At 35.5% G+C, this 10,905-nt stretch overlaps 2 protein-coding genes across 5 annotated transcripts; one reads left to right on the top strand and one right to left on the bottom strand.

Moving 5' to 3' along the window:
• The first annotated feature begins 2,672 nt into the window (after positions 1 to 2,672).
• Positions 2,673 to 3,833, top strand: LOC108319169 (thioredoxin-like protein HCF164, chloroplastic). Of its 2 annotated transcripts, XM_017550210.2 has the most exons (4): positions 2,673 to 2,918; positions 3,128 to 3,331; positions 3,531 to 3,617; positions 3,751 to 3,833. In XM_017550210.2, the coding sequence occupies exons 1-3, from the start codon at positions 2,760 to 2,762 to the stop codon at positions 3,576 to 3,578; spliced, it is 411 nt and encodes a 136-aa protein (XP_017405699.1). In that variant the 5' UTR covers positions 2,673 to 2,759; the 3' UTR covers positions 3,579 to 3,617; positions 3,751 to 3,833. The 2 variants fall into 2 exon arrangements, with proteins under 2 accessions (XP_017405699.1, XP_017405698.1); XM_017550209.2 differs by having other exon boundaries at positions 2,675 to 2,918; positions 3,531 to 3,833.
• A 1,259-nt stretch (positions 3,834 to 5,092) lies between these two features.
• LOC108319168 (wall-associated receptor kinase-like 14) lies at positions 5,093 to 9,598 on the bottom strand. Of its 3 annotated transcripts, none has more exons than XM_017550208.2 (4): positions 9,327 to 9,598; positions 8,316 to 9,114; positions 6,958 to 7,044; positions 5,093 to 6,608 (listed from the first exon to the last, which is right to left on the bottom strand). In XM_017550208.2, exons 2-4 carry the CDS (start codon positions 9,055 to 9,057, stop codon positions 5,338 to 5,340), a joined length of 2,100 nt encoding a protein of 699 aa, XP_017405697.1. In that variant the 5' UTR covers positions 9,058 to 9,114; positions 9,327 to 9,598; the 3' UTR covers positions 5,093 to 5,337. The 3 variants fall into 3 exon arrangements, with proteins under 3 accessions (XP_017405697.1, XP_052733255.1, XP_052733254.1); XM_052877295.1 differs by having other exon boundaries at positions 8,316 to 9,111; XM_052877294.1 differs by having other exon boundaries at positions 8,316 to 9,598.
• Positions 9,599 to 10,905: the final 1,307 nt, after the last annotated feature.

Raw genomic sequence — 10,905 nt, 5'->3', positions numbered from 1 at the left:
CACATGATGCTTTCTGTTACACTTCCGTTTTCTGCTTCTACCAATTGAATGTGGAACGACTTACTCAACCTAGAATAGAAAAGAGACATAAATACTAAGTTGGCACCTTGTAAACATCTACTATTTTCTTAGTTATGCCTGAAACTCATAGCAGCAACAGCTTGCTATTAAGGTAGTAACGCCCTGCATAGAGAGAATCACTTTTGAGATTGGAGTTTTCACCCACCCCACCTTGATCGGTTTTAACGTTTCAGGTAACAAAGATTGAAGTCATATGCGTTGCAAAAGCTTGTTTGTTGTTTTTTTTTTTTGAATTTGTTTGTTGTTATTGTTGTTTAGTTGAACATAGTTGTTGTTGTTTGATTGAACTTATTTGTTACTTATTATTGTTGATTGTTGTTGATACTATATTACATGTTCATAGTTCATACTTTATAAAATATCAAAAACTGAAATTTGTTGTTTGTCTGTTTTTTAGATTTTGTAGAGTTGTAAAAAAATTCATAATTAATTAAAAAACAAAAAAAATGATTAACGTCGAATATTGACAAAATTCAACGTTAATTTGTTTTAGTGTGAATGTCGAATTGTTCTATGTTCAACGTCAATTTAACGTTGACCTCGAATTCGACATGAAAGAACAAAAAACACCGACGTTATACGATGTTTTTGTACTAGTTAGTGGTGGTGGCTTGGGGTTAACATGAAGGTTCACTAGTGATGCAAGCTGAAGAGGAGAGAGTCGGGGTGACGATGGTGGCTTAGGGATGATGTGGGGGTTTGTCGATGATGCAAATGCTCGTCAATGACTTGCGATACTGATGTCGGTGCATCATCGGTGACACATAGATGGAGGACATAGGTAATGGTAACGGTGGTGATTTAAATGAGGAATAGAAAAAAGGAAAACAAATAAAAAATGGATGAGAATCAAAAGCATGAAAATGACCTACAGTGGTGGTGGCACAATGATGGACCGATGACGAAGAATAAAAGATGATGAAATAAAAAAAAATTAAAAAGGAAAAAAAGATTTAATCACACATTTTACCAATGAACATTTATTATTGTCCGTACTTACCAACAGATGTTTTTATTTGTTGGTAAAGTTTATCAACAATTATTTTATCAACAAATTTTTTTTTGTTTATAGTTTTTTATAAACCATATTTACGGATAAAAAATTTCCATTAACTATAAAATGTCATGGATAATATGTATTTTCTGGGAATAATGATGTGATGACAAAACTATCCACAATCTCAGGTTTATTGTTTGAGGTTTAATTCTATGAAATACACCGAGATTTCCTCCGTAAACTGCCAAGGAATGAATATAAACAGAATGTGATATGTACAAACAAATTGGCCAAGCATTTTTACTATCCAAGAAGATACACTTTGAATGTTTCTCAATGAAGAGTTCGAAACATCTTTAGCTAGAATAATATTATAATTAACTTGTATTTACTGACAATTAAAATAAAATAATGTACTTTTCATAAAAAGAATTTATAGAGTGATGTGTGTATTCCTCTCACCATTTGGTGGTACAATCCAAGAAAACTTTTGATGTTTTAGACGACGATAGCTTTGTCATCAAAGAAAAACATGTTAGTAGTATTTATTTTTTTCAAGTAAGACTGCAGTTGATAATTCTTCAAAAACACTTTTGTTCGGTTTCTTCGGATAGGAAAAGTGGTTACGACTGATGAAGTTTAAGAAACATGGCATGTCTGGTCCTAATAAATAATAGATTTAATTAAATTTTTAATATTTTATAAATACTTATATTTTTAAGTTTCTGTTTCTGTTGAATGGGACTGGAGAAAACTCCTTCTGCCTCAGCCCGGAAACACTCCTCCTCGTCCGATCGGTCCTTCTTCCTTCGCTCTCCTCGTGCTCGTTCTCCACGCAAATGGGTTGACCTACAGCAAACACTCTGACGCTCAAGTCAGAATGGGCTTTGGCAAGTCTATATAATTATCACATAACAGAGAGTTTACCTTCTCTTTTGACTGCTATTTATATGATTTCAGAGAATATTACCCATTAATTTACTTTTTAATGGCTTTCAATGCGCATCTTAAATACTCGACAATGACCGTTACCTCATTAACTAATCATTCATGAGCCTTCAACTGCTGTCTCCAGCCCATAGTTTTAGGTGTTCGCCCGGCCGGTCGTATTGCTTTTAAGAGATCCAATCAGACATACTAGGCTAAGACACCCGATCGGATATATCTCGGCACTGTCTAAACTCTTCCCGATCGGTTGTCCGCCCTCGATAGTAACAGTTTCTATTAAAATGTTTCTACTCTATAGAATGTTTAAAATATATTTTTTTTTTGTACAAGTACTTTGATTTTACTGTTAATAAGTTGATATAACTATTATTTTTATCCTTTTATCTTCAACTCCTCGAGGAGGGAATGAGCCTGACTAACAGGCTAGTTGAAAGAAATTAAAGAAAGAAAGAAATTGCAAGTTAAGTAATGAATTATGAAGAGGAAAACAAAAAATAAAGATTATGCATCATTAATAGAAAAAATAAAGAAAGAAAAAGAAGATTTATTTTAATATAGCTTATGTCATACCCCAACAGAAATATAGAGAGAAATCTAAACAGCAGTTGCAATCAAACTCAGCGTACAAGTTACCACCATTAGTTCCGTGTTATTGACTACATGCTACAGCAACTGCTACAAATACGTAACCACAGGATCTTTCCTTTCTAAGTTCTTCCTTTAATCTCTCTCAATGTCTCGCTTCTCTGTAAGTCTCCCAACTCTCCACACATTCCCACCATACTTAAAACATCATCAACCTCTTCCATTCCTTCCAACAATTCCGTTCCACCGTCACAAGAACCGTCAAGTCAAGATCTTAAATCAAAACCTAGACAAATCCTCAACAACGGTATTTTTTATTTTATTTCATTATTATATAATTAAAGAAATTTTAAAATTGCAAAGAAACCGAAGTAGATATTCAAATTTATAAAAAAAATGTAAATCTTTTAATGTCTCACGGTTAAAGCAAAACCCATAAGATCTTGAAGCTAAAATAAAATTTTAAAGATAGGAAGTACATGAGATGAGATGTTCCAATGAAATGTGTGATGTCAGGAAAAATCTGTAGCAGATTTTGACAACAGCAAAGGAACGAGTACCCCAAAAGGTTTTCCTCGCAAATTCCCAAGCAAAGACTTGAAGAAGAAAATCGCCATCGCTTCCTTTCTAGGAGCTATGGGACTTCTTTTATCTACAAGGCTTCACTTCTTTGGTGTTCCTTCGAAGGATCATTGTGCCCATGCATTCCCGTCCGAAGAGGTTTGTTCCCTAACGGCTCCCCGTTTCAGAATTTATCAGTCTTTTATGTCACAGACATTCAATAATTTTAGTCAAGATATATAATTTCTATCAAAATAGATAGAACATAAAAAGTGAGTGCATGAAATTAAAAAGGGGTGTGAGAATATCAGGAGTCCTTAGACTTATGGGATTGTTTCTGTGGTGTTGTATGTTCTAGGCTCAGCACAACGGGAAGCCCACTGTGGTGGAGTTTGATGCAGATTAGTTTGAATTACGTGTGGAATTAGCTCCTACTGTGCACAAAGTTGAGCAGCATTTTCAACTGATGACTTCAATTGATGCCTTCTGCAAAATTTCTCTAATTATTGTGCTTCTTGTGACCTTTTCGTGTACAATAATTTACTATCTTGATTCCACTGACATATATCTGTGAACAGGAAATGGGCGAGCTTTGTTGTTATGTAGAATGTGGATAATACCATGTGTGAACATGAGCAATTTATATTCTGCTTCCCTCTCACTCTCTGGTCATGCAACTTGTGTCAAATCAGACTCAGCTCACAACTAAGAAACCTAAACGAAATATGTTTGATGAATTGAACAAGATGCGCGTCTTCCAGAACTTTGTTAGGTTCTATATTCCTTTTACTCGGACACTCTTCTGGTTCAAGTCTAGTTGTAATGTTTCTTGTTGCAACACAAAATTATGTTTTCGCATTAATCAAAATATCTGTTACTTTTCCATAACCTGGAAGAAGACGTTGGTTTCAGCGAACTGTTTAAAAGCAAAAGTAACTCTCTTTTCAGTAAAAGATCGTGCAGTTTTTGTTAAAAAAGGTGAAATAAAAGTAGTGTGCTACAACTGGGATCATTGGGAACTTAAAATCAATATATAGGATTGCATGAACCGATACTATTTCTAATAGCAACACCAGGGGATACTTTTCATGGGACTGGTTAACCTCTTCATGGAACTATCATTTTTATTATTCCTACAACACAAATGCTACACAATCTGAACGCTTCATGTCAAAGCAAATTTCGTTACTTGTTCCTATCTTTGCCACCCAAATTATGGGTACTTTCAATAAGGGATTACAGCAAACAGTTAAAAACATAACCGTGAAGGAGCCATTACGTTCTAAACGATTAACCTTAATTTGAATGAATAAACCCATAGCATAAATATATGTCAAATTGTCATTAGTTCCCGACACTACCATTGAATGCAAAGTTAGGCCTACTGATATCATCAAAGACTAGAGAGGAAGAGTTGTTGGATAGTATTTCTTTTGAAACAAAATCTTATATTAGTCTCCAATCTATCTAATTTACAGCAATTTAGTCACTTATAAGTTGAATTTGTTGCAGTAATTTTTTTTTGTCGAAGAACTAAATTGGTGTGTATTTAAGTAGTTTTTTCTGTGGAATAACTAGATTGGTTTAGGAGGCACCAAGTTTCAATGGGCGCAGTAATGATTAAAATACCTTTTCAGTCAGCGTCAATTGCTTACTCTGAGCCTTTCCCTTTACTAAACTTTTCTACAAAAGGGGGCGCAGTAGGAATCGGAACCACGATATAAAACACCAATGAAAACCATGTTTGGTGTAACGTCACTTATTAACTCATTGACTTGGATAACTTCTATTGAAGCACCGTTAGCAAATATCAAAAGCAACATTCCATCACTGACTTAACATATTCAAACAAGATAGTTACAGGCTCAGTTGTTGGTTATTCCAGCAACAAATTCTACAAGCTAACTCTTCGTAGGTCACTTTCTTACGAACAAAGAATAGTGAATAGATTAATTCTGTATATTGAGTACATAGGATCGGTGAACATAATTAAATTGTCTTGGACATTGTTGGTACGATTCAGAGAGAAAGAAAGAAGAATCTCGATGCCAATCATCATCCAGATGGCTATATATCCTACAATTGAAAAAGAAAAAAGAAAACCATTGAATGACGTTTGCCATTCAAATAATGGGTATTTCACCCAAAATAAGTATATTTACTAACTAGCAATTTGTAGAAGGTGAGCTAGTTCCACTGAGCCAAGCATCATGCACAGATACAGGAGAGTTGTCCTTCACTTCCTTCACTGATTGCAAAAACATTTCACTCTTGGGTGGAACAATCAATGTCTCACTCCCTTGCCCTGCAACTCTCTCAAAACTAACACCAACCAATGAATTCTCTCTTCCTATTCGAGGCGATGAACAAACGGACCCAACCGATGAAGCTGTGCATATGGTTTCCTCCAAAGCTTCCCACTCACTGCGTCTGATAACTTCAAGCTCCTCAGCCACTTCAATCATGGTAGGCCTCATGTCACTATGAAAAGCAAGGCATCTAAATGCAAGCTCAGCCACCTTGTGAACAGAATAGAGTGTCCAAGCATCCCTATGTGGCTCAAGGAAGGGATCAATGATATCATCGAGACAACCCCTCCTAATCCTTTCAACTGCAAGTGCAGCCAAATTGATTTCACTTGTAGGTCGCGAAAAATCAACCACTTTCATTGCACTTATTATCTCTACCAAAACCACTCCAAAACTGTAGACATCACTTTTATCAGAAAGGTGAAAGTTCTGGTGGTATTGGGGATCAACATAGCCCGGGGTCCCTTGTGGGGCGGTTGAGATATGTGATGTTTCTGACATTCCAAGCCTAGAAAGCCCAAAATCTGCCACTTTTGATTGAAAACTGTAGTCCAAGAGTATGTTGCTGGATTTTATGTCTCTGTGATATATCGGAGGGTTAATGGCAGAATGGAGATATGCTATAGCATTAGCAGTTTCTGTAGCAATGGTTAGTCTTGTTGTCCATGAAAGTATTCCGCCCCTCTCCCTTTGCAAATGTTCAGATAGTGTTCCATTGGGCATATACTCATACACAAGTATCTGTTCTCCCCCTTCTATGCAGCAACCTAGGAGGCGCACTAAGTTTGGGTGACTCACTGAAGAAAGGAGCTTGATCTCGTTTATGACTTGGTCAACACTATTGGTGTCTCTATACTTAATCTTTTTTATAGCAACGCACTCATCGTTGTGAAGGTGTCCAGCATAAACTGTGCCAAATGCCCCAGTTCCCAGCCTATGTTTTTCATCGAAAAAACTTGTGGCTCTTTCTATTTCTTTGTACGGATATAGAGGAACAATAGAGTCGCCCGCAGCTTCTCGTAATAAGCGCTTTACTGTAACTTGTTTTCTCAGCCAAGAGGAACGACGCCTAGTAAAGTAACATAGAAGAGACAGAGCAACCACCAGAGTAGCCACAATTATCACCCCTGTAAGCAACAATGCAGCACTTGTTCAGATTCTACTACACGTTTTTAACTGAATCGATTATGTATCCGGATAATGGGAATAGAGAAATAATTCAATCAAGAAAAACACAAAATCCAGTTAGTGCTTAGTTCTCTCCAACTCTTGCTGATTTACTTTTTGTTCAGTTCTCTCCAACTTTTGCTTATTTTAGCATCTTTTAATAAAGATATGCAGTCAATAATCAATACTGGTAAACTAATTATTAACAAGAAACTGAGGTCCATTTATCAGGAAAGCATTGAATAAAATAAATCTATGAACTATACTACATAGAGGGTCATATATTGGCTGAATTTCGTAAGGTTCTACCTCCAACAAGGACACCGATTTTGATTGCTTTTCTACATCTGCCAGGCCATAGTGTTGAAGGTTTGCATTGAGGAACTGCTGAAAAGGCTAAAATGAAAAAAAAGGGGATTAGAAAAACGACAATATTAAATACACAGAAGCTTAAGTGTCCAATGAAATGAAATAGTTAATACAAGAATTGTGGCATGATGCAACTGATTTTTTTACACCCATAATTCTATTTCAGACACCAAAACAATAGAGTAAACAACTAAATATCATGGCATTATTCATATCTACAACATGTCGGTGAGTTCATATCCGTGTATCTACTGACCAATTCTAACCGGATCTGTCGTGCCTTCAATAATATTCCTTATAGATTGCGTCAAAGAAGATGTTTACTTAATTTTAGTTTTCCAATGACTCGTATCACCCTCAACTTCAACTTCTAGTGTCAGAAAAAGAAAAAATGATAAGCAACAAGCGTCGGTCGGTGATGTCCTGAACTCAGAAGTTACATGTAATATTAGGTTCATTTCCTACTTCCCCACTTGATAAATGTATTTGGCACCACTCTCTCCCCTCTGACCACTTATAATATAGAATCAAAAAAAATTCAAATCCATCCTACCAGACATGTGCTTTACCTACCATTTTGATCCATAAATAATCCAAAGGTACCACGAGAACATGTTGACTTCTGAAGAATTATTTCCTACGCAGATTACCCTTCAAAACAAAAACATATCAAGCCTAGCATTGAACAGTTCCATTCTTCCATATTCTCTGCGAAATTCTGGGTCACTAATCACCCATTAACTCAAAAACTAACACCCACACCCAGAAAGAGAATCAATATCATCATGGTCCAAATGGGTCCACAATAATCAAAATATTGAACTTTATGCTTAAATCTACATACCACCCATGCCCCCTAACAAATCAAATATTCCCATTGTGGACCTTGATAAAGCACACACTGATCTTTAAGAGATTCCCCCACTTAAAAAACCTCATCCCCGAAATTCCCGATGCACAATCCTACACTAGTATTATAAACTAAACCAACCTGGTTGCCAAAGCATAAAGCCGCAACCAGATGTCAAACACCACTTGGTCATCATTCATCAATCATAATCACCATCCATTATCATCGTCATCATCATTAATAACTACTTCACGAAAAGCAAACAATACATATACCTCCTCTCTCAATTTAAACGTTTTTCTTAAATAACACTTTAGACACTGTTTACCGTTTACCTTGTTACTACTATTAATGTATTAACCAGAATGAAAGTGTAATTAAACTAGACTTAACAGGTATGTATACAAAACCACAAAGTAACTTGTAATAAGAATGAGAAAAGACTCACTACTCCGGCAGCCATCGCCGTCTTTGAAACCGTCGCCTACGAAACCTTCATGGCACCGGCACCGGTAGCCTGGATCTCCTGTGGCAAGCTTGACCACCGTGCAGGATGCATTGTTGGAGCAATTACAGGGCCCTTTGAGCCACCACCCCAACTCAAGCATCTGTAATTGTAGCGAAAGCTCTTTTCCTTTACTCTTATCATAAGCAATGGCAGAAAACAAGAAGCTACACCCAATTCCTTTCAAATCACTCTGGAGCACATATTCACGCGAACTATTATTACGCGGCAACCGCTTGAAGCAAATAAAATTTTCACTTTTGTTTTTCCAATCACACCCCTCCACTGGGCCGTGCTCGCCAACGAAACTCGATGGGGTAGTATCGCAGCCATTCTGTTTGGACTTGCAACCCTGCAACAGAAAGCTATTGTTGAACGTAGGAGCAAAGTTGACACCGAAAAGAGGGTCTATGATTCCCAAGCTGCGGTTGCACTTCACCGGAAGACTCACGAATATGCTATCAGAGGTTATATTCTGAACCTCGAACTCGCCGATTTTGACTTTCGTACTGTCGCTGCTGCAGTTTAGTTTGACTTTGCTGTAAGAACAGAACCCAAAAGGGTATTTTAGGGAATGTTGTCCGCAACCGCAACTGGGCTGGCAGTTGCTGCTGGTTCGGGCGATGGTTGAACAGAAAACGAAGATGGAGAGAAGCAGTGCGAACTTTGTGCTGCGGTGGAACATCTCTGGATGCGAAATGAAACTTGGATTTGAGGGAACGGTGTAATCATCAGCTTTCTGCTGTAATAAAGAGTTAGGCTTTTGAGGAAGTTGGAAAAGCGTTTAAATATACGGTTGACTTTGGAAAAACGGAAATTAAATCCTGTGAAGGATGCGGTTGGACAGCCATCTATCTCAATAAATGCTCACAGGAAATAAAGGTTTGAATTAAGTTTGGAATGGAAAACAGAGAGAAAAATGAAGGGTGACGTTGATATGATATATATGCATACCTTTAGCTTCCGGGCTGGGCAATTGGGAAATTAATGAGTGTGGCAGAGGCAGGAGTTCTTCACCAAACCACTCGAAGATCGAGGTTGAAAGTTAATGGTGTGTGTGATGTGATGTAAGAAGTAGTAGAAGAGTTAACGTTGTCGTTTCTGAAGCATAAAGAGACCAAGGAATGAAAGAAGAGCATCGCACTGCGTAACACAGGCAAAAGAGCGTTTTGATTGAGTGAGTTTTCAGAGAAGCTTCTTCTAATTGTTGTGTGGCATCTCAGACCACTTGTCCTGGGACCCCAACGTAAACTACATGTCTTCATTTTTGGGTCTTTTCTCAATGACCAATCTACCCTTTGATTATTTTCTTCTCCACACAAAAGCCCCTGCTCTTTCTCACAATTTGCCTATGCACACACATGCTTCTTTGGCAAGTGTGGAAGAAATAATGTCCATAAAAAGAGCAAACATAGAAATACAAAATAATTAGGACATTTTTTTATTTAGATAAGTGAGAGTAAATTGAAAACAAATATATTGGAATTTCCTTTTATTTTTCTATTTTTACTACGGAAAAAATTACCTTAATAAACAAGCTCATATATACTTTATTAAGTAGAATAGTTGTTTATTCAGCCATAAAAACATTCTTAGCCACGTAAGATCATTATGTGAATTGAGAATAATCCATTTTACCTCAATCACAAATTATTGTTTTGAATGTCAGATACTAATAATAATATTAATAATTATATATATACAGAAAAAAAATCAATCATAAATATATTAATAAGTCAATATCATATATCTGGTATTAATTTTGTAATAAAAGTATGGAAATATGAAAGAACCAATTGTTCACACAAGTTATCACTTTCCAAATAATTGATTTTTCATCAGAAGATAATCCATCATCATACGTCAGATTAACGTTATATAGCATCTGAAAATCGATTTCGTGCATACTTCCTTTCATCTTTCACATAAAAAAAAGTTTGATTTGTACACTCCCTTGTTAACATATTCCCTTAATTCATTTGGTACAGAGAATAAAAATAAAGGAAAAGAAATAAAAATAAAGGATTTAATTGACGTGACAGATTAAAAAAATTTACTTTCAAATTCATTTTCATTTATCTTTAAATTCATTCAAATAAACAACAACAAAAATTTATTTTCAAATCCTGTCAAATACCTTTCACTCTCTCCCATATCCATTCAAGTGAACGAGAGATAAAAAAAAATGAAATTCAAACAAATATTCTATTTATTATTAAAAATTTAATTTATCAATATCTCATAATCTTACGTTGTATTAATTTATATTAAGATATTTAAAACCTTTAATTTTTGAAATATAAAATTTCTTTAAGTAATGAAACTTTATTTTAATATATGCACATAATATATGTATTACCACAATCAAAGAATTTCAATATTTAATTCCAAGTGATAAATATTTATGTTCACATAAATATTTTAAAGGAATGAAAATATTTAGAAAAATAGAAATAATATAAATTCATATTATGGAAATTTAAAGAAATAATTTAAAATTAATATATGAATAACAATAACTAATAAATCAACA

Source organism: Vigna angularis, chromosome 1, assembly GCF_016808095.1.
Source record: "Vigna angularis cultivar LongXiaoDou No.4 chromosome 1, ASM1680809v1, whole genome shotgun sequence".
Classification (NCBI taxonomy): Eukaryota; Viridiplantae; Streptophyta; class Magnoliopsida; order Fabales; family Fabaceae; genus Vigna; species Vigna angularis.
This window is presented reverse-complemented; position numbering and strand designations above follow the sequence as displayed.

Bases quoted from the DNA above. Each gene is read 5' to 3' on its own strand.
- LOC108319169 (XM_017550210.2), top strand. From the start codon at position 2,760: ATGTCTCGCTTCTCTGTAAGTCTCCCAACTCTCCACACATTCCCACCA. The intron at 2,919-3,127 runs GTATTTTTTATT...GTGTGATGTCAG, and splicing joins TAGACAAATCCTCAACAACG to GAAAAATCTGTAGCAGATTT. The intron at 3,332-3,530 runs GTTTGTTCCCTA...TGTATGTTCTAG, and splicing joins ATGCATTCCCGTCCGAAGAG to GCTCAGCACAACGGGAAGCC.
- LOC108319168 (XM_052877294.1), bottom strand. From the start codon at position 9,057: ATGTTCCACCGCAGCACAAAGTTCGCACTGCTTCTCTCCATCTTCGTT. The intron at 7,045-8,315 runs GTGAGTCTTTTC...TTTTCATTTTAG, and splicing joins CGGCGATGGCTGCCGGAGTA to CCTTTTCAGCAGTTCCTCAA. The intron at 6,609-6,957 runs GTAGAACCTTAC...TGTTGCTTACAG, and splicing joins AATCGGTGTCCTTGTTGGAG to GGGTGATAATTGTGGCTACT.